General features: G+C 41.7%; 1 protein-coding gene across 5 annotated transcripts in view; it reads right to left on the reverse strand.

Moving 5' to 3' along the window:
• Positions 1–27565, reverse strand: part of RPTOR (regulatory associated protein of MTOR complex 1) — a 256227-nt gene that overhangs the window by 199392 nt on the left and 29270 nt on the right. For all 5 annotated transcript variants that reach the window (XR_012648254.1, XM_075014603.1, XM_075014602.1 and 2 more), the window contains exon 3: positions 26852–26934. Coding sequence is in view for 4 of the 5 variants with exons in the window: in XM_075014603.1 (XP_074870704.1) it covers positions 26852–26934 (83 nt within the window). In the remaining variant the exon portion in view is untranslated. The remainder of the gene's footprint in view (positions 1–26851; positions 26935–27565) is intronic.

The raw sequence follows: 27565 nt of genomic DNA on the forward strand, positions 1-27565 counted from the left end.
CTAGAGAAGGAAAACCATTCCAATGGGTTCCTCAGTTTCTACACTAGTGGGAACTGTCAGACTATTTATTGGCTGCATAGCAGCCCTGCAGTTCTGTGGATTTTTCTGCACTCATATTAATGCTCTGCTTTGAAATCATTTGCCTAATTACACTTTTAAAACTCTCAATAAAGTCAACATATAAATCAATGGTAGTCAGGAAATTCAGAATTAAAGGAGCCCTTTTACCATGAATCATTTGTTATGCTCAGAGTGGCGGGAACTGTAGCAGCCCAGTGGCTGTGTGACAAAGTACTGTGGCTGCCACCAAGGAGATTAGATTTTGAATCATTGTATGAGCAGGGTTCTTACTGTGGACAGGAGAGCACTCCTGCTGACTAGAAGCCATTTACTCTAACTCTTTCCAAGGCAAACTTTTGTTTTGGAGGAGCTGAGACTTAAGCACCTGTGAACGACAAAAGTTCTGTCGCCCAACTAGCAGTGTAAAACAAAGCCTAAAGCCTTGTCTACACTTCTAAATGTAAAGCATAGCCGGGGCAGGGCAGTGTAGTTACGTTACCAGACAGCTCTCCCTTTGCTGAATAAACCACCTTCACCAGGGAGTAGCCAAGAGCGACGGGAGCCTATTTCTACCCCAGAGCAAGAAAGGTTCGGTGCAGTAAAGTCGCAGTGTAGACAAGTCCTCAGGAAGCAGCAGAAATGTAGCACTTTAAAGACTAACAAAATGATTTATTCAGTGATGAGCTTTCGTGGGCCAGACCCATAGATCACTTTGTCGATCTGAAGAAGTGGGTCTGTCCCATGAAAGCTCATCACCAAAAAAAATCATTTTGTTAGTCTTTAAAGTGCTACATTTCTGCTGCTTTGTTTTGTTGGAGTACAGACTAACACGGCCACCTCTCTTTTACTATTCAATATGCAAAGCCCTTAGGAGTTAAACCATAAGTGTGTGTCGCTAGTAGAGCCACTGAGAGCCACTGTGGGCCCTAGAGCAACGCAGGATGGAAGAGATGGGGTCAATGGCAGAAGGGGAGGGGCATAGGGCATTCAGCCCTAAGCACCCCCACCCCCAGCAGCAGCAATTCAACGGGGCCCAAAGCGCCAGCCACCACCTCTGCTAATTTGGCAACAGTGGCTGGAGCTCTGGGCCCCTTTTGACAGGCTGGGGGCAACTGTCCCCTTTGCCTTCCCCAATCAGCAGACCTGATGGCTAGATACACCAAATGGACTGAGAAAGCCTCCAAGCAGAGAAGCTATGCCATTTACCATCCTAGCCCTATACAGAAAAGCACAACCGCAAGAGCTGGAATACTTGAGTATCGTTTGGGTGAGCAGCAGAAAAGACAGAAGCTGTAAATAAATAGCCTGGCCCTTATCAGGCCTTTGTTACTTTATATTACTTTAATTTTGTGTTATTATTGTAGGTAAAATAATAACCCAGAAAAAACATTAATCTTCTATTACTAGGAACCCTTTGTGATCCTGTTATACTGATTTATTGGGCCTATGCAGTCTCCAAAGGGGAAATCATTTTGCACTGGTCATTACTTGTAACAATGCCAAAATGGCTTACCCTAGAAACTTCAAATTGTATTAATATGTTAGTTTTGAGGAGGCCTGGAGCTTTTGGACAGTTTACGGTAGACCACGGGGGAATTTAATTAATAGAAACAATTTTCACAACCGTTATTAAACTGCAGCAATCTTAACTCCCCATGGTGTCAATCTGAACAGCACAGGGAAAGAAGCAACAGGGGGAGCCACCCTGGAGGAGAGCAGGCTGAATTCTCATGTAGCTTGAATCTCCCCCTTTTTAAAGGCTAATAACATTTGCAAAAAATATATATTTTATTTCAAAGTACCTTGGTTAAATTAAAACTAAGGCTGTCAATCTCTCTCTCTCCAGCCTAGGGAGTACCAGATAGCTTGCAGGGGGCACATAAGGCACTTTCGGTGAGCAGTGTGAGGAAGAAGTTACAATGTCTGACCTCTTGACAACTCAGTACATCCTGATATTCATCTTTTAAATCTTGTGAGAACTAATAGTCATCTAGGGAACCTTAGATCTACCCCTTTCTCATCATCTACAAACCACCACAAAAATCCAGGCACCCCTTTGGTCAAAACACTCCATCTCCATCATATCTGTAACTCAAGAATCTGAAATGGGACCTAGCTAGATTACTTAGCTCTTCTTAAAGGCCTGATCAAATGTAGCTTACCGCTGATCTGACTGCTTTATCAATAGAGCTGACCGGTCTTTTTTAACATCTATTAAAATGCAGTATTGTCATAGCTGCATTTGCTCCAGGATGTTGGATAGCCAAGGTGGGTAAAGTAGTATCTCTTATTAAACCAACTTCTAGCAAGGGAAAAACTTCAGGGCATACATAGAGCTCTTCTTCTGAAGGGTTAGTACAATAAAAGATATTACCTCACCCCCACCATGTCTTGTTTAACACATGCAGCAACAGCCAGAAGAAGTCGAGTATTCTCATCTCTTCACAACGTATAGGGTCTTGAGTGCAAGAGCAATATCTGAGAGACTTAGCACAGTCAAGTACCTATTTCTCTGGGGCTACAAACGTCCCAAGATCACAGCAAAGAATATGTAACTGTACAAGCAAAGGTGGCAAGGGATCTCGCCTATTTAACAGGCAGGGTGGTACAGAACTAGTCAAATCTAGTTACATAACGTGAAGATTTGGTGATCTGTTTGAAAGTTCACGAATTTTGATTGACATTACGAAATTTTTACTATGAAACTTGTGTCATTGAATACCTCTGTGTAAATATGGAATCAACCCCTAGGCTGACTCACAGGCACAGGTGTTAAGGGCGAGAGGATCCTGCAGCACCCAAGGGCTCCCAGTTGCTGCATGCTGGGAGCTCTGATGCTCGCCCCATTACTGGGGGCCTTGCTCGCAACCTCAGCTTGGGGGCAGGAGGAGAGGGGTACAGGGGTTGAATTTCAGCACCACCACTCTTAAAAATGTTCCTGCAACAGTGGGCTAACTAGGCATGTTGCAGCACACCAGGAACAATGGTGATTTACCCACAATGGAACCTGTCTGCCCCCCTGCCCCACTATGAACTGTGGTTGGGAGCACTCAACCCCAGGGCACAATGCTGAGCCTCTATCCACAACTAAACTCTTCCCTGGAGTCTGCAAGCTGAACCTCCTCTTGGCACCACACCTACTGAGAGAAAGCCTGGATCTAAAACTGCTACCTGAATCTGATAAACTAATCAAACATTCACAGGCTATGCCACACATTTTTACTGGGAACAAATCCTTTACAATTAAATTAGTACAGATGCAAAACCGAATACAAAGTAAAGAAACCAATGGCAATTTCAAATCATTATTGTATGTACATGCTATGGGACCCTCACAAAGATGTTCTTTCTGAACTGTAGATGTATGCATCTGTGCCTGCTGACCCATGCTAACCTAACCAACCATACCCTGGATTCAATGGACACACAACTACAAGGGCAGGGAATTCTGGAGGCGGAAGAGAAACCACAAGATAATATTTCCATAACAGATTATTCATAGTCTGACGGGTTTCCACTTCTTTGTACTTCTGCTCAGCACAATATTCAGTGCAGTGGCCACAACTGTCTTCAAGGAGCTATTCCTTAGACTAGAGCTCACATTTTGTTTATTATATGATAGCATCCAAAGTTGTACTAGGCACAGTAGAGACATAAAAGTCTCCACCTCAGGGAGTCTGCAATCTGAATTTAAAACTGTGATGATGTGCAAAGAGAAACAGCAAGTTGAGCGTGGGGCAAGGGAGAGTGAAAGTTACAGCTACATGATAAACTGGTTACTAGCTTCAGGCACATGCACAACTGAGTGGTTCTGTACATATTCATTTAAACAGGAGAGAGGACTTAGACATGAGTCAGTGTAGCTGACTCCACTCTCACAGATATTAGGGAATACTTGAGTTTTGAAGTGTCATTTAAAGGCAGGAGTGGTGGCTTAGCAGAGGAGGGCTGGGAGGTGGGCATTCTAGGTATAGGTGTGGCTTGGAAAGAAAGCATGAATATGTTTGCTGGGGAAAGAGGTGAGAGGATAATCAAAGCTGGAATCATTGGCAGAGCTCTAGCGCGGGCAATAATTTTCCCAAGAATTTTGTAAGGGGTCACAAGCTGCTCATGTATGTTAATTGAGCTGGTGCTGGGTCTGAGATGGAGGAGGTTGAGTGAATGAAGAGGTGCAACCTGGGGCAGAAGAGTGGGGTGCAGGAGGGAAAGCAGGGTCCAGGAGAGGATAGGGACACAGGAAAGAATCCTGACCTGAAGAGGGATGCAGGAGAAGGGGTGGAGGATGGGTGGTGACCTAGGGCAGGGAGCTAGGGTGCAGGATCTGGGAGAGGGTTTGGATCCAGGAGAGAACTCTGAGCTGAGGAAGGGGTACAGGAGAGAGTGTAGGGTCTGGGAGGAAACTGCTACCTGGGGAAGGGTTGCAGAGGATTGGGCAGGGTATGGGGTAAAGGAGGGGGTGGAGTGCCAGGTGCAGGCTCTGGCCAGGACGCACTTATCTAGGCAGCAGCCCAGCGATACCCTCAGACAGACTAGCTGCCTGCTGCAGCACTAATCTGCTCAAAGTGGTTGGCTGCAGGGCCATGTTTCTGTCTATTCTACAAACTGCCGGGGCAGGGAGGCGTCACACCATGCTTGTGCTCACAAGTACAGCCCAGGCAGCTCCCCAGCCAATGGGAATGACAAAGATTGTGCTTGGGACAGGAGTCGCATGCAAAACTCTCCCCCACGCCCCATAAGGGGCACATGGCCACAGCAGTCAACTAATTTGAATGGCCTGAGGTGATAGCAAGCTGGGAACCTGCCTGAGGGTCCTAGAAAGCCAGGGGCCAATTCCAAAGGCTCACGAGCCATGTTTTGATGACCTCTGCCTTAGGCTGAAGGAAGAGAACGTACGCAAGTAGGGAAGGTTTTGGAAAGAAAGCAACAAGTTATTTTTGAAAGTGCAAGGGTTGAATGAGGTGAGAAATGCTGAAGCAGCAGAAATGCAATCGGGTAACACAAAAGCACTTATTCACAAAGTGACTCCTGAAGAACTCAAATATTTCAGGTTAGCACTAAAAGATAACAGAAACAGACACAAATATAAGATATGGCTTTGTTGGGAGGGGATTGATGCTTCAACTGTGGTTCCGACTCTATCAAAAAGATAATATTAATAAAACAGATTTTTACAAAAAAGCATATGTTTGAAAGCTTTCCAGGTTAGACTACCTGAAGGTACGAGTTTGGATGGATCCCTTAAGCTGGTTTCAGAAACTCAAAACTTTTAGGTATTAGTTTAGGTTTCCAGTCTAAACAATCCCCAGGAAACATTCTTTTCCAATTAAGATTTTCTCTCTTCCTTTATAAGAAAATGGGCACTGATACAAAGGTGTTTGATGGATAGACTTGGAGCCTGAATCCTTTTCTTCATCTACAAAACATATATCATGTCAATAACAGGAGTACAAACTTTTCACCAAGGGAATCAGCCTTGACCTGGAAGTGTGAGATGGTAGTTTAGTCTCCTGAGTCTTAAATTCCATCTGCATCTGCCAGGTAATGATAAATGTGTGTCAGTGTCAAATGCTTCATCACAGAATCATAGAACTATAAGGAAACTCAGGAGGTTATCAAATACAGTCCACTGCACCCATGTCAGCACCAGGCACCATCTTGTCTAAACTGCATAAAAATCTCCAGGGAGCGAGATTCCACAACCTCCCTAGGCAATTTATTCCTGTGCTAAACCACTCTGACCGTGAGGAAGTTTTTTCCTATTGTCCAACCTAATCTTTACCCCACCCTCTCTTGCAATTTAGGCACATTGCTTCTTGTCTATCAGCAGAGGTTAAGGAGACTATTTTTTCTCTCCCCTCCTTGTAACAACCTCTTAGATACTTGAAAATGGTTATTACATCCCCTCTCAGTCTTCTCTTTTCCAAACTAAACAACCCAATTCTTTTAATCTTTCCTCACCGGTCATGTTTTCTAGACCTTTAATAATTTTTGTTGCTCTTCTTTGCACCTTTCCTCTCACATGGAAAAGAAAAGTAAGGTCTTCCATGAAGTAATCGTAGCTGATCACAAAACAAAGCAGCAGAAATACAGCACTTTAAATACTAACAAAACGATTTATTCAGTGATGAGCTTTCATGGGACAGACCCACTTCAGCAGATCAATTTCATTTCCAATTCAGACTGACATTTATAAGTAAAAAGGACAACAAAAAAAATTGCAATAAAAACTGACAGATCAAATAGAATTCAAGGTAAGGGATGGGGGGATGTTAATTGTCCTGTCTGAGATAATTATGAGCGTCAAAGGAAGGGAACCAGTCCTTGTAATACATGAGGTAATTGATGTCTCTGTTCATACCACGTGTTAATGTGTCGAGTTTGAATATGAACTCTAAATCACAAATCTCTTGCTCTAATCTGTTAAATTCCTTTTGCTTCAGAACACAAATTCTCAGGTCTCTAACAGAATGGCCCACTCCATTGAAGCATTCACTGATCAGCTTATGTGTATTGAGTTTCTTGATGTCTGCTCTGTGTCCATTTATTCTTTGGCAAAGGTTTTGCCCAGTCTGTCCAATGTACATAGTGTCAGGGCACTGTTGGCACATAATAGCATGTGTAATGTCGCTGGAAGTGCACAAGAATGTGCTTTTGATCTTGTAACTACCGTGGTTACCAACACTCCAAACCCACAAACCAGTTAGTCAACATTTTAATGGAATGGGGCATTCTGTCAATGACCTAAAGGTATGTGTGTTACCGAAAAGGAATTATCCCACCTTTTTGGAAAGGGAAACAGCCAAGGGGGCTTTTATATTCAAATTCAGCACATTAACACATGGTTTAAATCATGATGGGAACTTTCTGAGTCACTATAGGGGCTTGTCTGCATACTTGGCTCAGTCTAATTCTTGACCTCCCCCCCACCCCTCCACTCTCTGATTTGCTCACCTTGATTATCTTTTTCTGATTTGTCCTCCTTGCTTTCTGTTTTTGGTTCTCTGTGCCTTAAATATTGAGTCTTTTCTGGGCTGGCTGTGGTCTGAAGAAGTGGGTCTGTCCTACGAAAGCTCATCACCTCATAAACCATTTTGCTAGTCTTTAAAGTGCTACTTGACTGCTTTTTGTTTTGATAGTGTATAGACTAGCACAGCTTCCTCTCTGTTACTATGGTTACCTACAGTGATTGTATTTGGTTTTAGGAATTTTACTGAAAGAAGAACTACTCTTCAATAGATAGTCATTCGAAACATACTGCTTTGAAGATATTTAGCCTCACTAAACATTACCTAATATCACCTTTATCACTGCAATTCATTATAGTATAACTACTGCTGAAATCAAAGTATCTTCACCTGAACTACCACTTCCTTGTCCGTACCTTTATTAGATAATACACAGTGATCAAATTACTGGCACAGGAAACCACATTTGTGGTATTTTCCCATTACACTAAGTACTGAATATAAACTTCACTAGGCATACTTTAAAAAAATCACTTGCCACACAAAGCATGTACAGTTTTAACTTCCTGCTTTACAGTGCAAGATCAGTTTCTAAATGTAGCCATTTCAGCAGCCACATTTCATTAACATAATGTTTTCATATAATGGTTCACACAACAAGGTGGTTAATAACAGCGCCTGACAAATCCTATTATTCTCACAATACAATTTAATAATACAGATATAAATAGTGGTGCAAAAACTGAAATACATCTGTATATAAAAACTCTATAGCTTATTTAATTGTCTATTGGGTCACCATTTTTAATGCTGAAATTTTGATGTATAAACAGTATTTCAATAGTGCGGTGTTAAACTGAGCTTTAATTGTGATTTTAGGAACAAGTGTAGATAAGTATTACACTGGTAATAACTATGCATAACCCTTGAAGAACTCTAACGGCTAATTAACTAGCTACAGGTAATATCGCCTTACCTTAACAAATCACTTTGTTTTTATTACAAAACATGCTTTCATAAACTTTATATTACAGCTCTAGCGCATTTAAAGTAGTTGTATTTAACAACCAACATTTTGAATATTGTTTCTGTATGTATATTTCATTGAATTACAATTTCCATCCAAAAGCAGCTTGACACAAATCAAGAGCAAAAATTAATCTAGAAAATAAAATCATTCACCATTTTCTAAAACAAAAAGTGTAAAATAAGACTGATTCAATATATTTTAAGCTGTATAATTGCTTAAACAAATTCTCTCTCCTTCCTTTATGCCATTTTTCCCATTGAGGGTCACAGCAGCAACATGAAGCATAAGGAAATCAGACTCCTCCTTCTCCACAACAGATTTAAGTTCCTTTTGGGGGATTCTCCAGCATTCTCATGCCAGCTGGAGAGACAATCCCTCCAGCATGCCTGGGTTAGCCTCCCGGCCTCTGTCCAGGGGGATGTGTTCAGGAAGAGTACCAATGGAAGCTTCCCAAGGGGCATATCTAACAGGTGCCAGAGACACTTCAGCTGTCTCCTCCTGATTCGGAGGCCCTTCTGTACAGGCAAGTTCCCTTGTCAGACAGAGTAACCCCAGCCACCCTGCCTAGAAACCTCATTTCTACCACTTGTACTCCCGATCTCATCCTTTTGGTCATTATCCAAGGGACATGATCATAGGTGAGGATGGGGATGTAGTGTGACCTGCATACTCCCCTCCTCAAACCTTATGCCGCCGCCACCACACCTAGATATCTCCAAGATGCTACTGGACTTCCTGAGGAAATTACAAAACATTGGAAAGCTTCCCGACAATTCCATCCTTGCCACCATGGATGTAAAGGTTCTCTACACCAGTATTCCGCATGAAGATGGACTACAGGTTACCAGGAATACCATCCGTGATGTTACCACAGCATATCTGGTGGCTGACTATGTTACTTTGTCCTCACCCACAATTATTTCCAATTTGAGGACAATTTATACCTCCAAATTAGCAGCACTGCTATGGGCACCTGCACGGCCCCACAGTATGCTAATATTTTTATGGCCAACTTAGAACGACGATTCCTTAGCTCTCATCACCTGTTACACCTCCTTTACTTATGTTACATTGATGCCATCTTAATCTTTTGGACCCACAGTAGAGAGACTCTGGAAGAATTCCACAGAGATTTTAATGACCTGCATCCTACCATCAATCTCAGCCTTGACTATTCCACATGAGAAATACATTTCCTGTATACCACAGTACAAATCACTGATGGCCACATCAACACCACTCTCTACCGGAAACCCACTGACCGCTACACTTACTTACATGCCTCCAGCTCACACCACACGATCCATCATTTATAGTGAAGCCCTTAGGTACAATCACATCTGCTCTGATCCTACTGACAGAGATCAAAAACTACAAGACCTCTACCAAGCATTTAAAACTGATATTACCCACTGGGAGAAGTAAAAAAAAAAACAAATTGACAGGGCCAGCTACTTCAAGATAGGCCCAAAAAGATCAACAAGAGAACACCACTTGTCATTACCTATAGCCCCCAACTCAAACCCTGCAATACATCATTAAAAATCTATAACCTATTCTGGATCAGGATGCTATATTCCAGAAGGCTCTAGGTGACAGGCCTGTCCTTTCCTAAAGACAACCTCCTAACCTGAGAAAGATTCTCACCAGCAACCACAGGCTACACCACAGTAATACTAAACCTGAAACTTCTCCTTGCAACACACCCCACCGCCAACTTTGTCCACATATTTATTTTGGGGGATACCATCACTGGACCTAACCATGTTAGTTACAAGATCAAAGGCACATTCTTGTGCACTTCCAGCAACTTTGTATATGCCATTACGGGCCAACAATGCCCTGACGCTATGCACATTGGACAGACTGGGCAAAACCTTCGCCAAAAAATAAATGAGGACAGAGCAGGCATCAAGAAACTCAAACCATATAAGCCGGTTGGTAAACACTTCAATGGAGTGGGCCATTCTGTTAAAGACCTGAGAATTTGTGTCCTAGTGCGTAAAGAATTTAGAAACAGATTACAGTGAGAAATTTGTGAGTAGGAGTTCATATTCAAACTCGACACACTAACACGTGCTATGAACAGAGACATCAATTACCTCACACATTACAAGGACTGCTTACCTTCTTTTGACGCTCGTAATTATCTCAGACAGAACAATTAACATTCCCGCATCCCTTACCTTGAATTCTATTTGATCTGTCAGTTTTTATTGCGATTTTTTTTTTTTTGGTCCTCTGTACTTATAAATGTTAGTCTGTATTGGAAATGAAGTTGATCTGCTGAAGTGGGTCTGTCCCACGAAAGCTCATCACTAAATAAATCATTTTGTTAGTCTGTAAAGTGCTACATTTCTGCTGCTTTGTTCTGTATACCAAGAGTTTTGGCTGAGAACTCCATTTCCACTCCCCACCATGGGCTGGTGCAGCACCCACACTGTTGCAACCACTGCATCAATCCACCAGTTGATCTCAAACTCCTGCTTGCCATCACTTGTGAACAAAACCCCTAGACATTTCAACTTTTCCACTAAAGGCAGCTGCTCCCCACTAACCTGGAGAGAGCAGTCCACTTTCTGCTGAGAGAGGCACATGACCTCTGATTTGGAGGTACTGATTCTTATTCCAGTGACCTTTCACTCAGCAGCAAAACATATGAGTGTACATCAGAGTTTGCAGTCTGAAGGATGGACAGACATCATCATCTGCAAACACCAGAGGTGTCATCTGGAAATCCCTGTACTGGATGCACCACAGCTCAGCTGCACTTTGATATCCTGTCTATGAAAACTGTAAAGAAGAGTGGGACAAGATGCACCCTTGTGAGTCCAATGCTGACTTTGGATGAACTGGATTTAAGACCAAGAATAATTAAACAATTCTGTACAGAGTGCGTGCTCTTGTTTAACAAAAGCAGGTACCAAGTTGAGTATATTTAGCTACACATTAGTATGTTTTAAATGGTTGCTAATCAAGGAGAATCCACCTTCCCTTAAGAAAATAAGCATAAATGCAAACCAAGATTAAAAATATTAATTTAAATCACAGTTTCTTACTGGTGATTTAAATCATAATAAAAATTGGCAATTCAAATCACTGATTTAAATCAATTTAGCCTGATATTTAACACACATATAGCCCTCTCCACCACACCTCTCAAAAACCCCAACAACTAATAAAAATCTATTCACAAGAACTAAATGTTGACATGGAGAACATCAACTTGGAATACCTACTGCATGACATCCAAAAGAATGTTGTATCTTAGTAATTACACTTTAAGATATCACAATTACACTTCATGCTGCAACATGAGCATATAATTTACACACAGAGTGCATAAGAGTCTGCTACCTGTTTACAAGAGAAAAAAATGTTGTGAAATGATCTAGTAAATATTAGTTTTACCAATTTTCTTAATTTTTGAAAGCAACAAAAAAAAATGGTGAATGAAGCAAAGGCTAGAAAATAAAGAACAAGTTATGTTTTCTCCCTCCTTCGTTACAAAGATAGTTTCGTGGCTTTGATAGGTCATATCAGAAAATGCTATCACCAGATTTTAAGTACCACTCAGGACACAACTTTAAAACCTTCCTAGTTAACAGAGCACATAACTGACATACAACTGTCATTTTAGTGCCCTTTTCTCTTTAACCTCTATTTTAAGACTTCTTTAAAATTTCAGATTCTGCATGAGTCTCCAACCATCTTAAAAATAAACTCAAACATTACTCAGGGTTGAGCTCAGGCTGCAGTACCACACTTCATTGCAGAAGCTCAACCCAACAACAGGTAATTTTTATCTCCTGGGACAGCAAATGTGCTAACACAGTGGTGTCCAATAGGAATTCAAAGATTGTCACACTTGTGGTTGTCATCTGTCCATATTCGCCACATTATTTCACACACAACTTTAGAGGGCCAGGCACTTCCAGCCCCTTCTTCCCATGCAACAAATAAATGCCCTCCCCTTCCCCCGAGCCAGACATCCCCACCTCCCTCCCCCCTGGCTCTAACTGAATGCCCTCCCCCATAGCCAGGCACCCCCAGTCCCTCCCCATTCTAATTCAATGCTGGTGACTCACCCAGAGCCACCAGGGCCAACACACACTTCTCCCACTAAGCAGTGGGACACATGCATAGAGTGGGGAGATGGCATTGCCCACGTGTGGCTCTCAGGAGGAGCCACATTTAAAGGCTGAAGAGCCGCATGCAACTCAAGAGCCACAGGCTGGTCACCCCCATATTCACCACAACATAGTGTCCTATTCTCCACATGTGGCAAGTGGCAAACATATGGGATACCCCTGTACTAACAGATTTCCTGTCAGAAGCAAGAAAAATACACATCTTTCAATCTTAGCAGACATATGATCCTAGTTATGCGCTCAGTCTGCTAGTTCCACATCAAGAGATTACTGCAAGGGTAGTCAAGACAAGGAATAGATTATGGGCTGTGCAGAAGGAGACAGAATAGCAAATGGTGTGATAAGTAGAGGTTAATAAAGGAGAAGTAGAATATGAACAGGGAGGGGTAAATGTAAAAATAAGTGTATCTTGACTCTTCTGCTCTATCTGAGGAACATGAACAGGATAATAAATATAACTCTAATTCCCCGCTTGTGGCACCAGAGTTTGCCATAAAGCTTCTGAAACTCTTTAGAGGAAAAACTGAGTGTCTTAAATGAGTGCAATTTGCATGTCCATACCCGGATCATCAAATTCTTGTTCAGAGGACATTCAATGCTATTTACTGGATAAAAAGCTCCCAAGTCACCCCCAGTGGATCTGTAGCAGGCTCTACTCTGCCCCTAATCTCCAATTGTTTGCTAGTTTTCACTGAACACAAAGACCATGTATTTTTAAATAGGTCAAGCAGAGGCTGGATAGTGATTACAGAAAAACAATCAGATTCAACCAGGCAGAGGACCTGCTAAGCCTGTTTATGAAGCATTTCTGATAACAGGTCTTTTCCACAGGTCTTGTATTAGGGCAGAGAAACATCAGGAGTTCAATGATCCTATAAACATGCTCTGGACAACATTGTAAGTTGATTATCAGCAACCGTATCTGTTGATTGCACTGTTATGGCACGCTTTCACCTAAAAGTATCCATTTATGCTGACAACGGAAAACTCAACTTCAGGCAAAACAGCAAGTGTCTATGTTGTAAAGCTTTACCAGAGTCTACATTAGTAATAAACGTCTTTATTGGGGTCTCTAAATTCGACAGGCCTTTAGCAAATAAAATAATGAGAGCATCACAATCTTGTGACACTGTCAGACTGCATGTATAAACCTGTGAATCTGGTTTAATAAAAATCAGACTTTCCCAAGACGTACATTGGGGAGATGAAAGGCAAGTTTCTTCCATATGCTTTCTCCCTTGGGAATTCTCCAGGATTCTTCTTGAAATAGTTGTTAATATTTGCTGTGGTTTTAAAAGAAAAACCCTACAGAAATAAAGGAAGAGCAATGACTTGGAGACAACCCAATAATTAGGTCATGTATTCAATTAGCTTTCATGCTTAGCTAGTTACTCGTCAGGAAATGTGCAGCCTTTGATGTACAGTAGGCAGCACACCAGTTAATTAGGAAGAGGGAAGCAACACGAGGCGTGTGAAACTTCAGAAATCATATCAAAGCCCAGAGATATCTAATGATGAGTATAACATCAACAACAGACAACATGCAAAAAGGGGTAAATGATGCCGCACTGACTTTAAAATTAAGAAAACTGACAGGGGATCCAGAGAGAAAAGGGAGTAACTTGAGTTGATTAGAGGCTACATCTAATAGTTGGAGCTAGAGGTGTGATTCCCAGCTCACACAGACATGCACCAATCCTCATTGAGCTCACACACTAAAAATGGCCACAACAGCATGGGCAGCAGCAAGGAGCAGCACCGGCTAGCCATGCTATTTACAATCTGTCTGGTCCCTGGGAGTACGCACCTGGAGCAACTAGCTTGTGTAGCCATTTGCCAATGCCCACAGTGTCATGGCCACACTGCTACTTTTAGCCTCAACATAAGTTAGTCTACGTGAGCTGGAAAACAGACCCCACCTCCACCTGCCGGCATATCTAGAAAAGCATAACTGTTTCTGTTGAGGCATGGGACTCAAAAAAAAGGCATTTTTTTACATGAGCAACTTCTCCCCACCATGCCCTCACCCCATCTTCCCACAGACCTTGATTCATTGGTAGATGTCAGTTCCAAGACACAAAGCACATCATATGACACTGGCTACAAAAACCTTCCCTGAAAAATTGTACAGTTAAGTGCAGTGACAGACAGATAATCTTCAAGAATCCCTCTCCTGGGCACAGGTCACTTAGAAAAAATTAAATGTCAACTATTTTAAATTACTGTAATCGACACTACCATTTTATTTACGCTGTGTATTTGTAACTGTGGTGATTCAAGATCCCAGAATATTAGAAAGACAAAGGAGGTTAGGTAGAAGCTTTTCTTGAGCCAAATTGTGTTAGTGAGGGATACAACCTTTTGAACCACACAGATCAGAGAAAGAGCTCAAAGGGCTCGAAAGTTTGTCTCTCTCACCAGCAGAAATTGATCCAATAAAAGATACTACCTCACCCCCACCTTGCCACTTACATTCTATGTTAACTATAACAGGAACAGGCGAGGCACACCTGGGGTTAGCACTGGATTCCCCAATTCCATTACACTACTGTTCTACTGTACATTCTATAGTGAGTGCTGGAGTCTACCCCTTAGATCTTGATTTCCCTTCCTTACCCATCTTTCCATTCCCTCAGCCCTGCCACCTTCTTTCACCCAGTGATAAGAGGACACCAGCCACTAAATATATATTTATATAATTAGTAAGCCAAATGGAATGTAAAGGGTTAACACATTTCTAGATCTCTCAGACAACTAAGTTCACAGAGCCCATTGTCCACCCTTTAATTAACCACAGTTACAAGAGTAATGGACAATCTGTATGGGAACAGCAATGGAATGGAAGACAATGGGCCACAACGTTGCGTCTTCAGTAACACTGAACCATGGACAGTCCTTAATAATTATTAAAAGGAAAAGAAAGACACAGAGTTGTGCCAAATGTCAAATTTGCCCTTCAGCAACCCTTCCCAAAGTCACTAGTAAGAACTAGTTGCATGTTCTGCCCTCCAGGTCCACCGAAACCTTCTGCCCTAACTAACACTCTAGGCCCCCACAGGCAGTTCCTCATACGCTAATATCAATTAGGTGTGGTTCTAATAAACATTCAATACAGGTACCTAGCATCAAAATATCTCTATGTCATTACTGAAGATAAATATCTCAAAAAATGAGGGAGGAGAAAGGGAGAACTAGGAAGGAAGGTGATTACATTGTAGCACCTGAAACAGTAAAATCAATACTGTGGCTCAGTGATTTCCACATGTCTGATTTAGGGGGAAATCAATTTTTTTGCATGCAGTATTTAAGCTGACTGGCTTTTGAGACTATACATTATTGAGTATGAAAACCCGCACAGGTCTTGAATTCGTAAGGGAGAAAGAGAGAGGACACATTATACAGATGACAAGCCACAGGTTTTAGTGAGATTGAATCCTAGATTCAGATTAACATCTCCCATTTCCTACGGTCATTCAGGCAGTTTATTACATGATATAAAAACAAAGCTGAACTCAATACAAGAGGGGCTTTTCAATGGAAATATCTAAATTTTGTCTATTGGCTGCAGCATTACTGGTGGCTATTCAAAAGTAGAGATCCCACCTGAAAACATAACAAGACCCCAGCTTGCTCCCTCTTCCAAACGAATGCAAATTATGAGAAAAAAAATTTTAGCTATCACTTGTATAATCCTTTATGCCAGTGGTTCTCAAACTTTTTGGTCTAAGGGCCACTCTGTTCAACAAAAGCCTTTCTGCAGACCACCAACCAACCACCCATGATGACAAAATGTATTTGATTGTCTCCAAATCTCTTAAATACTAAATTATTCATATTAGGCTACTGGATCATAAAAATGTAAATGTGCAGATATAACACAAGGGGGTGTATATTTTAAATAAAGTAAAATATTCATTTATGTCTAAAAATATATTTCAACATTGTCTTTACTTATGGTGGAGGGGACCTATTTTGTGTTGGGGGCCACTGAGTAACAAAAGAACCAGTCAGGGGCCACACAAAAGTGAGAAACAAGCAAACAAACAAAAACAAAACATACCTACCCTCACTGATGTGGCCCCCAACTGAGGCAACTCACTCCTCTTGCACTCCAGCCCCACAGGGTGAGAGAAGGAGGACTGAAGTTCAGGGCTTCCCACAGGACATGTTAATTCTTCTGAGGGCCTGGGCCTAGTAGATAGATTCTGTGGGCCATCCTAGGCTCTGGGGTAGAGTCAAAATGAGAGATTTAGTGTACAGGATGAGGGTACAAGGTCTGGACGGAGGGGGAGTGCAGGAGCAGAGCGGGTGTGGAGGGTATGGGAGAGAAGGATGGTGCAGGAGCAGGATGGAAGTGGGGGTTCAGGGAGAGACTGAGTGCTGGAGCTGGGTGGGAGTGTGGATATCTGGGAGAGAGGGAGGTTGCAGGAGGAGGGTGAGGGTAGGGGATCCAGGTGGGAGGGAGGGTGCAAGAGCAGGAAGGGGATGCAGGGTCGGGGGGGGGGTCAGGAACAGAGGCGGGGGGTCCAGAGTCTTGGGGGAAAATTGGTACATGAGGGTTATGAGGGTTTCATGGTCGGGGCATGAGGGGGCTGGGGCCTGTATCCCATGCTGCACCAAGTGAGCAGTTTCCTATGCTGCCACTCCACAAGCAACAGGGAGAGGGGGTGATAAGATGCAGAGCCACTTTGTCTGCCTGTCAACTGGATCTAACCCACGAGGCTCAGCGTTTCCCTCCCCACCACATCCAGAAGCCAGCACAGGTACTCCAGCCTCACAGTGGAAGGAGGAGAGGCCCACAGGGCTGGAGCATCAGCACGGACTCCCCGCTGCAGCGCTGAGCCTTCATGCTGTCTGCAAGGTGGTTGCAGACAGCTCGTGGGTCATGGACCACATTTTAAGAACCCCTGCTCTCGTACGACACACATATGACAACTTTGAAGAGCAGTGATGCATACACCTCATTGATGCTCGTGAGAGGAAGAAAGCAACAGCAGCAAATGCACCAACAGTCAGGACAATTCCCTCGCCCCCACTGCGAACGCCCATGCCATTCATAGCTTGGACTCCTCAGCCACATGCGAGTCCACAACCGACAAGCCTGTGTAAGCTCAAGACGTCATCGTTGGACATGACGGACTACCTACTACTATTCCTCCTCCTCCTCCTATATACGAACACACTTCAACGAAAACAAATAAGCAGTCCAGTAGCACTTTAAAGACTAACAAAATAATTTATTAGGTGATGAGCTTTCATGGGACAGACCCACTTCTTCAGGCCAGAGCCAGACCAGAACAGACTCAATATTTAAGGCACAGAGAACCAAAAATAGTAATCAGGGTTGACAAATCAGAAAAATATTATCAAGGTGAGCAAATCAGAGAGAAGAGGGGCAGAAGGCGGGGGGTGGGAGTCAAGATTACTTGATTGCTATTTTTGGTTCTCTGTGCCCTAAATATTGAGTCTGTTCTGGTACGGCTATGATCTGAAGAAGTGGGTCTGTCCCACGAGAGCTCATCACCTAATAAATTATTTTGTTAGTCTTTGAAGTGCTACTGGACTGCTTTTTTGTTTTGATAGTATATAGACTAGCACAGCTTTCTCTCTGTTACACTTCAGTGAAGGAATAATAGCACTTTTTTTACAACTGGCTTCTGTTACTCATTCCACAACTAGTTTTATTAAACATGTGGGATTGACAAAAAGTGAATGTGACGCACCAATATGCAGAGAGGTCACCCTCCTATTGCATATCACTTTTACTCCCTGGAACTTTTCTTTTGCCAGGCCAATTCCTTTACCACATTTATACAAAACTCCTTTCTCCAATGCGGAGACTGCTTGTTTATGATACACACTAAACCTACTGCTCAGCTGCTTCTTTCTGAAGCAAAGTCTGCTACAGCTGGAGTACCACGCGAGGCTGCTGCTCACAAACACGGCCATTGTGTGAGACCAGAGTTGACTGGGGAGCTCTGGCACTCTCCCAGCCAAGTAAGAGTAAGGAAGCATGAGGCTGGACAGCATGATGATTGCAGCTCATCTGTACACTTTTCAGTGCACTCACTTGAAACAGTGCATTTGCTGAGTGCTTCGCACCATTACACCTTTCACTGGCTGGCTTCCAAAGCCCAAGCTGTGTTGACCAATGTCTAATCACCTCACAGAGATAAGAATACTCATTAAGAAAACTGTGCACACATTCCGGCTCTGCTCTCTAGCAATGATTGTAGAACATTCACTGAACTTTTGTGCCACTGCAGTTAGCTTCAATGTAAAGGAAACACTCAGATTCAACGCACACTAGGTTTATTTTTTTTCCCTAAAATCCATGCACTAAGTTAATGATAGTGAAAAATGGAAGACTAAAGTCCTCAATCCACAGAACAGATACAGAGGCAATGCAAGCCTTCCGTTTTCTTGCACCCACACACTCAAATGCTTCTAGCCCTGCCCACAATGATCCAACCCGGTTCCAGTTGGTCCAACCATGGAGAAAAAAAATTGCTCGGTTTCAATCCTTGAGCCTTTGTTTCAGAGTCTATCAAGGAAGGAGCATACCACAGGTCGGACCTCACTAGCCTAGCATCCTCGGGACCACAGGGGCCACAAGCCAGAGATTTAACAGGAAACAAGAGGTCCATACTCTCCTGTTGGCAGCCAGCCCCCACTACAACACTGCCCTCTGGGCTGTTGGCCCATTCCCCACCACCAATCTCGCCCCCTGTTTGGCCCTCAACCTGCCACCAGTTTACCAACCCCACCTATGGCTCCTCCTCATGTTGCTGCCAGTTTCTCAGCCCTGTTCAATGCTTTCTCCCCATCCCTGAGCCTCACACCCCCCAAGCAACTTTTACAGGAAGGGAAAAGTGGATTGGGTCTGAAGCTCTCCCTCCCACCCCGAATTTGTACAGGAACATTGTTGGCCATTGCACTTTGTCAGGGAATGAGGGGAAAGTGCACAGTTTGCTGCATTCTTCATTCTGGCTGAGGAATGCAGAGGGCAAAAGAACTGGACCTGCTTCAGCTAAGGGACATGCACCCCTCCCCCAGCTGTGCCACCTGGAGCCACAGCAGCCACAGAAAGGTGCTTTTCACATGGCCCCAAGCTGCTGCAACAAGAGAAGGCTCTTGTGGTCCTCTCTCCCCAGGGCAGCCTGCATACTGCACCCCTCATTCCCAGCCCCACCCCAGAGCAATGATTTAAATGAAGCATGCACATCTTCATTTTCCAAAAAAATAAAAATTGAGTTAAGAAACCAAGCAATGCCAGGTACATCTTCTAGTAAGGTAATACAGAAGCTGTTTTATGCTTTTGCTTGGTAAATATAAATATCTGGAATAACAACCAGCTTTCAGGATTTGCCATCTCCTTTCTTTCAGTGCCCACTACTTGCAAGACCTCAGCTGGCTCCCCGGAGAACTGGCATATCTCAGAAGTAGATGTTAACAAAGGACTGTTCAGTCTACCAGAAAAGGGCATAAAATAGCTGAAAATTGAACCTCAAAAAATTCAAATGGGAAATAAAGTATAAATCATTGACAGAATAACTAACCATTGGGACAATGACCAAGCATTATGGTGAAGTCTCCATCTTGTTTCCTCTCAAAGCACGTCCTCTAGGAATTACTTTGGGGGAAATTCTGATGTCTTACGAAGCACTGGACATACACTAGATCAGCACAGTAGTCCCTTCGAGCCTTGTAATGTATGAGAACACACTTCCCTGCTCGATTAAGCTTACTGCCTTGGCTATATGCTCACCATTGCCGGGGAGTACATAAGGGAATTACACATATCCCTGAATTTGTCTTCCAGGCAGCTGTGCAGAGTCCTATTGGTACATAGCTGTACCATTTTAGTGTATTCAGCACAGCAGTAATGAGTGCCACACTGCACACACACTCAGAAAAAGTTCTTAAAAGGTCAAATTGCTCAGCCTAGTTATGGTAAGGTACCACACAGAGATGAGATTTCCTTTTCTGCGTGTCAGTAATGTGACAGTGGCAGTACAGTAATGTGGAGAATTATTTTAAACTAGATTTCTTAACCTGACCTTTACTGAGGAACTCTTTATTAAACATCACTTTTTGGACTGCAGGAAGTTGATAGTGTTACTGTATGGGAATAAAGTATGGTATTGCAGAAACCTCCAATTCAGGAGCACTGTTTGGAGTCTCAGACAGTTCAGAGTCTACTTTGCAGAGGTGCAGGATGGGAAGAGAGCAAAGAAGCATTGTTAAAGCAGGTGAATTGAAACAAAAACATACTAGAGCAAACATTACTCTTCAGTATTGTGTGCATTAAAAGGAAGAAAGAGATCAAAAACCACAATCAAAAAGAAAAAAATCCAAATTCATGCAAATTTAACGAGCACATGCTGCATATTATTCCACACCAGATCCTGAATTATGTCAAGTGTGTGCCACCAGCCTATAATTTTGCCTTTGGCTAGACATCCTCACTTGCAGTTTGTCACAAATACATACACAACATGAAGTAACAGAAGTAGCTGTGTTAGTTTGCATTCTAACAAAACAAACAAGCAGTCATGTAGCACTTTAAAGACTAACAAAATAATTTATTAGGTGATGAGCTTTCGTGGGGCAGACCCACTTCAGATCTGTTAGTCTTTAAGGTACTATATGACTGATTGTCTTTTGTTTTGTTTTGTTTTAATGTGAAATAAGCAAACCGCAGGGTCCTGTGAAAGGTAGAAGCCACAGACTGAAAACCTGTCCACTGAAACCACAGCAAGGGGTGATATTTGGTACCCTTATGAGAACCTGTGAATGACCACGGGGAGATTTTAAAATGCTGGTCCTGGATAATGCGCCATGCTTAACAATCAAACCACAATGGATAATTAGTGCTTTATATACCCAGGCAGTTCTAGCCAGATTCAGAGGTCTCCAGTCAAAAGGATGCAGAAAAACATTTGTGTTCTCTCAAGCAAGGGCATCAGAAAAGGAATACTGAATTGCAAAGCATGACTGTAAGCAAGCTGCCCTTCTTTCTCACCCTCCCACACGACCCCTCTGTTCCACAATCATCTATCTCTGTCACAAAAATTCTCCCAGAACATTTAAACAAGAATTCAAGCCTCAGGCTGTACTGAGATGGACTTCCAGTTTTTGAGTCACATAGCAGTAGGCTGTGTATACAAGGGGGTGACAGTAATTTCTGCCTATTAGTGAAACACTCACTACAGTAGCGCTGTCAACCATCAGAAGTCTAGTTTTCCCACTTTACCACACACCCAAATGGCTAGTTTTTTTCAAAGCTAAGGGAAGTTAATTCCTTTTGCCCTGAATGATGGAATTTCCTGGCGTATATCTGTTGCCAGCAGAAACCCCAGTCATAATCTCATTCTGCAAAATCTAAACATTCACCATGCGCTGCCAACAAACATAAGACAAGATGCTGAGTATAACTGATGGTTCCCTGTGCCATAACATTAAACATGGAAGTATTCTGTGAGGGGAAGAAAGGAAAGAACATATTGATAAATACCATTTAAGTATGATCAGTTTCTCTCGTCTGAATATTTTTACTAGGTACAGTAAAAAAGTTCTAAAGTAACCCTATCAAGCATTTTGCTCCAGGAGAGGAAGGTGGCAGCGTATAGTGGAGGCTGCTTTCCCTCCCTACAAGCCACCACTACCTCCATTCATTTCTTTACCAGCACCTGAATTGTCTCCATGCTGAACTGCCAAAGTTCTAATTTGTTAGGGAAAATTCTTCACAGAGAGAAGTTCCTCACTGGATGCCTGCAGCTTTGTAATCTTACTCCCTTTTCCCAATAAAACTTTCATTTGAGACATGCAATGAAATGACTGAAATGCTATTTAACCGCAGTATTTTGCAGATGAAACAACAGCTGAAGTGTTTTCCCCCTCCTGCAGCACATCAATTTATGTAGCTACACGGCAATAAAGCAAAGTCTTAAACTTAATCAGAAGAAATACTTCAAGCAATGACAAACTGATAAATTATTTAGAAAGGTGCTCAGTAAGACCTGGAAAGGAAATATGTACCAGATACAACATGGGAGCTTTCAGAAATAAATAGAATTTTCAAGTTTGCCCTTACCCTAGGCAGAAGTCCTGAAGATTTGTATTTTTTAAACCAATCATTTCCTACACATTCATTCATACAACATGCTACGAAGAACACCATGCAAACAAGACTGCATTGGCAATGATGTTTTGTGATCATTCTGAAGGACTCTACTGCAAGGATCATCCTAGGTGTTCAGTGGTCAGGTTACACTTAATTAATACTATTCCTGTCTGTCCCATACAAAAGACATTAATGACCAGTATTTCCTAGTTCACAGAGGCAGCTCTACAAGCAAACTCTCTCAAAAGGTTTTAATGACCTACCCTTACTTAAGATTGCCAATTTTTTCCCTTTCCCAGGCTCCCTCCTCCAAAACTCCAACCATGTCAAAAAACACCAAAAGAGATAAAACTAGATCTATTAATATTCACATCAAAGATCTAGGAAATTCAATAGTGTTCCTATTGTTTTATTGCAGACGTTACATCAACTTCTCTTTATTACTGCAGAAAACTCAAGAGCCCTGTAGAGTGCAATAAAGTGGTACGTGTTTAGCTTTGCAATGTTTCAAGAGGCTGTGATTTACTGTTAAGAACCAGTCACCTTGCACACAAACATCTGAGCTCAGTAATTGCCTCATGTTTTGTGCAAACTCTACAAGACAGCATGACGTCTGCCCACACACAGAGAACCTGCTGGTACCCAAAGCCCATTCACCATTCTCCTGTACCATGGGCTCAGTTATTAAAACAGCATAGAGACGTACTTGCTTCTACTCTGCACCAAGGTGTTCTACTGTTGTAATGTTAGATTCCACACAGTATATTATGAGTTCTACCTCAGATGTATTCCAGAGCATTCATTACCGCAATTACTCTTGAACTGGAAGACGTGCAGGGTGGCCTATACTAGAAAATTTAAAATTGCATTACTTAATACATGCAGAGATTAGGTGGGAGAGAGAATACCTTTCATTGGACCAACTTTTGGTGAACGAGAAAATTTAATAATTTAAATTATATGTAATAATCATTGTCACTCGGAACTATTTTGATCTTACACACACACACACACACACACACTGCATGCTTTTGCCCGTACTGTGCTCAGAAAGACCTTTGTACTCAAGACTCTCTCTCACTCCAGATAGCACATCCCTTTTAAGTAACCTTATACTGCTAAAAGTTACATAAGAGCCCAAACAAACAGTTAAAAGAAAAGGTCTATGAAATTGGAGTTTTATGCAATACAAAAATTATGAGAACCTTTACCTGATAAACGGAAATCAAAGAGAAAGTTTCCAGCATACTCAAAGTGAAAACACAAAAAGAATATTAACTTGCCTTTAATACATTTTGACTTACACTTAGGACTAGGCCTTCAAACAAATACTTATTACGGAATGAAACGATGACGCAAAACGAGAACAAAAAACAAAAAAAACCCCCACATCCATTGAATACTTAACTAAAAGCACATGTATAGGTAAAATGATCTGTAGATATGGCTGTTCTCTCCCTGCTTGTCACCATGAAATTAGAGGAAAATCAACTGCTGCAAACAGGTAGAGACTGCTCTGAATAGAGGAATCATCTCTGCCCAAAAGTTACCATTCTCTGGTTTTGAGACAGCAAATATACAATGATGACAATGGATTGAAAGGTTGCCTCACTTCACTACATCTTCTACATCATCTACTAAAACCTGCAACTTTTCTTTTGCGTATCAGAAAAAATAAACTGTGGCCCATATTTTCGCTTTTCTGACTCAATGGAATTCTCTAACAATAATGGTAAACATCTTCTGTGCTAGAGACAACGTCTGTGGTGGCTGCTCTAAAAGTGTGGAATGAATCATCTCAGAAATAATGACCATCACAAACGTCACCATCCCCTACTGCAGGTGCAAGGTACATTTCTTTGACTTTGTCACCTATAACACACAAATAGCAACTATATTTAAAACAAAACAAAAAAAATCCTAAAGAAAACACTACCAAAATAAGACTGCATACACGTCTTCACCTGTGAAGACAACAGGTATGTCTACATTGCAATGACACACCCAAAGCTGATTAACTGCCATGTAGACTTCTGGGCCTGAGTTGAAGACCAGGCTCTAGGACCCAGAAAGGTAGGTCAGTCCCAGAGTTCAGGTTGCAGCTCCAGACTAGAAGTCTCAATGGGAACAGAACAGACCCACAACTTAAGCTCAAGTCAGGCGCTCAAGCCAGCCACAAGTTTTTAATTGCAGCACAGACAAACCCAGTAAGAGGACCCACAGCAGACATTTAGTTGGATTACTTAATGCACTACTAAAAGGCATTCCGATACTACAGTGATGAGTGTGGTATGAGAACCTACAGAGGACAGGAAGAAACAGGACTCCAAGAGCAAAGTGTACTCAAAGACTATGTCTATATGGCGGGTGCTATCTTGGAATATGACAATATCCTGAAATAGCTGCCCGCATCTAAGAAATGCGCCCGTTGTCGTGACACAGGTTTTGAGATAATGGGTGCATTATTCCAGCATCCCTGCACTCCATCGCAGGAGGAGTACACAGGTGCCTCTAAATATTGTGTTTTATTTCAGCATGTGGTGCCGTTTAGGCTATACCACATGCCGAAATAACCTATTTTGAAACCTACTCGGAATAAGCTAAGCAATTTGCATACTGCAAATTGCATAACTTATTCTGAGCTTAGGCTATTATGCAGACATAGCTTAAGGGAACCATTTCTGCTCCAGTAGAAGAATACTCCCATCTCCAAAGCCACACTAAATAAAGGCAGTAATCCTTAATGGATACGAATCAGCTTGCAAAAAAACAGGATCGTTTAAGGAAGGGATGCCTCTACTGTGAAAACAGCAAGACTGGGTGCCTGCTGGCTCAAGGACCAAATAAAATAACAAAGTGATAATTTATCCTCTATACTGATAATATAGAAACAAGTTGTTATGAAACATCATCATGACAATTCACAACCAATTAGATTTTAATTCGAATTTCTGTATAAAACTACCTGAGGGCATTTCTAAAACGAAAGCCAAGTCCTTCTCAGCATGAGTCTCTCTTTTGAGTGGAACAAAAAGAATTTTTTCCAAATTTTAGGAAAAATGCTCCTAAAACATCCACTGATGAAGATTTCAAACAGAAAAAAATATTAGATTGATTTTGTACATGAAACAATAAGATTGCCAGCGTAACAAGCAGGAAGCACAGCAGTCCTCTTGCTGATATACAGGGTACATGAAACCCAAAGATGCTGATCAATGAGAAAATATGAGCTAAAAGGAAAAGATGAAACAATGTCCCTTCCAAGATATCTTCAATTTCTATGAAGGACTAAGTTCACAATCTTAAGGGGAAAAAAAATTAGTTTCAAGATACAGAAGTGCAACATAAATTTTAGTCAAACCCAAGTGATAAAGCTGCTTCTCCTCTGATCAAACCTCGTCTCATAAATGCACTTTATATCAAGAAGTTACTGTGCAATAGTAATAATGTGCGCAATGTTTTACCGCATGTAAGGGGGAACAGGTTTCTCCCAAATAGCTCAGAGTCTAAGTTAAGACATGTAGAAAAGAATATGGACAGGACAAACTAGGAAATTAATGTTGTTATGGATGACTTAATAGGTTTTAAATTTTTAATTTAAAAACAATTATAAAACATCTATCCCTTATGAGCATTAAAGAGGCTCCTCAAATGTTGAGCCCTGAAATACCAGGAAGTGAAGAAATTTACCAAAGTTTCAGAAGTGATTTTAAAGTAAGAATTATAGAGACAGACATAAAAGCTGCTAATTATTTAACAGTTGCTTACTGCCATTATGATCAAATTTTCATTTAATTTTAAAAATAGATGCCTGCCATATATTTAAGCCAGTGGTTCTCAACCAGCAGCCCACTTGCAGGCTAATCAGTACACAGTTGCAGCCCATATGATATTCTCAAGGCTCTAGAGAGAGAGAGGTAGCATGCATGTATTCCACAAAAAACACAGAGAGCTGCATATGTAATTCACAATGATAAATCAGCTGAGAACCACTGCATTAGGCAGAATTTACAGTCAGTGACTGAACCCTAGAAGTACATCTCTGAACAAAACCAGGAATATCTATTAGCAAATGGCCTCACACTTGTGTTTGTTTCATCCGAAGTGTTAAGAAATGCACCACAAAGTGAGAGCCAATACACATTCCAACTAGCTGATGTTATAGAAACATATTCATACATTTTCACTACAGAGACACCATGATCTGCAAAAATAGAGGACCTAACATGCTCCAAAAAGTCCACTAATGGGAGAAAAGTTTAATAAATATATCAATGCAGCCTCTAGAAGTTTGAACAATTTCCCCTGCCATAGTTAAACAAAGCATTACCCAAGAGAGACATGAAACATAAAGCTAAATGAGTCTGAATAAATGTGCACATGAATAGACAGGCCTGCCATGGAGGCCATGAATAGGTGCATAACTTTCTTTTCACGTAAGCCAGTTTATCCCATAATAGTACTGCATCTATATATACAGGTACAGTGGGGGAAGTCAAGAAGAAATACACACACTTACCCTGGGCTGCCAGTTTTCATACTGCTTTTGTAAATTTGCACCAATGGTTTCCAGAGCTTTTTGAGGACCCATTGACAGAGGATCTAGAAACACAGAACAGAAGTGAATATTTTTATCACTATTAATTTGCCCACTTTTGCACACGGCATGTGTATTTGACTCCATAATCCCACTTCCGTTACTTCAGGCTAAGTTTCTGTCAAGTTACAGCTTAAGTGAGAGGACCAAATTAGTGGCCTGAGTAGTTACTATTTGTGTTTAAGTATGATCTCAAAGTTCTACAATCTTTGTGAGAGAGAATAAAGTTTTTTAAAATATTAACTTTTTATTATTCAGTAAGATCCAACATCAAAAAATATACACCACTCTAAGTAACTTCCAACACATATCCCTTGGTGGGGAATGTTAATCTGCTCCATTCAAAGCCCATGGCCAGAATGAGTATCAAGAACCTAGAAGCTACTGCTAGCCAGTTTACATGTAGAATCTTATTGATTAAAAAAGCAAGGCTTATAAAATTGATTAAGTCTAATTTCTTTTAAAATGTTTCCTTTATCGTAAATACTTCATTGCACACCTCCCGCACAAGAAGTTCATACGATCGCTTTATGAAGTATGGGAGAAGATATGGTTTTGGTTTTTTTAAACTTTTATGGTCACTGAGATTTTCTTACCAGACCAACAGATTCTTTTGGCACATGGCTTCTAACAGCA

Source organism: Carettochelys insculpta, chromosome 20 (genome assembly GCF_033958435.1).
Source record: "Carettochelys insculpta isolate YL-2023 chromosome 20, ASM3395843v1, whole genome shotgun sequence".
NCBI lineage: Eukaryota > Metazoa > Chordata > Testudines > Carettochelyidae > Carettochelys > Carettochelys insculpta.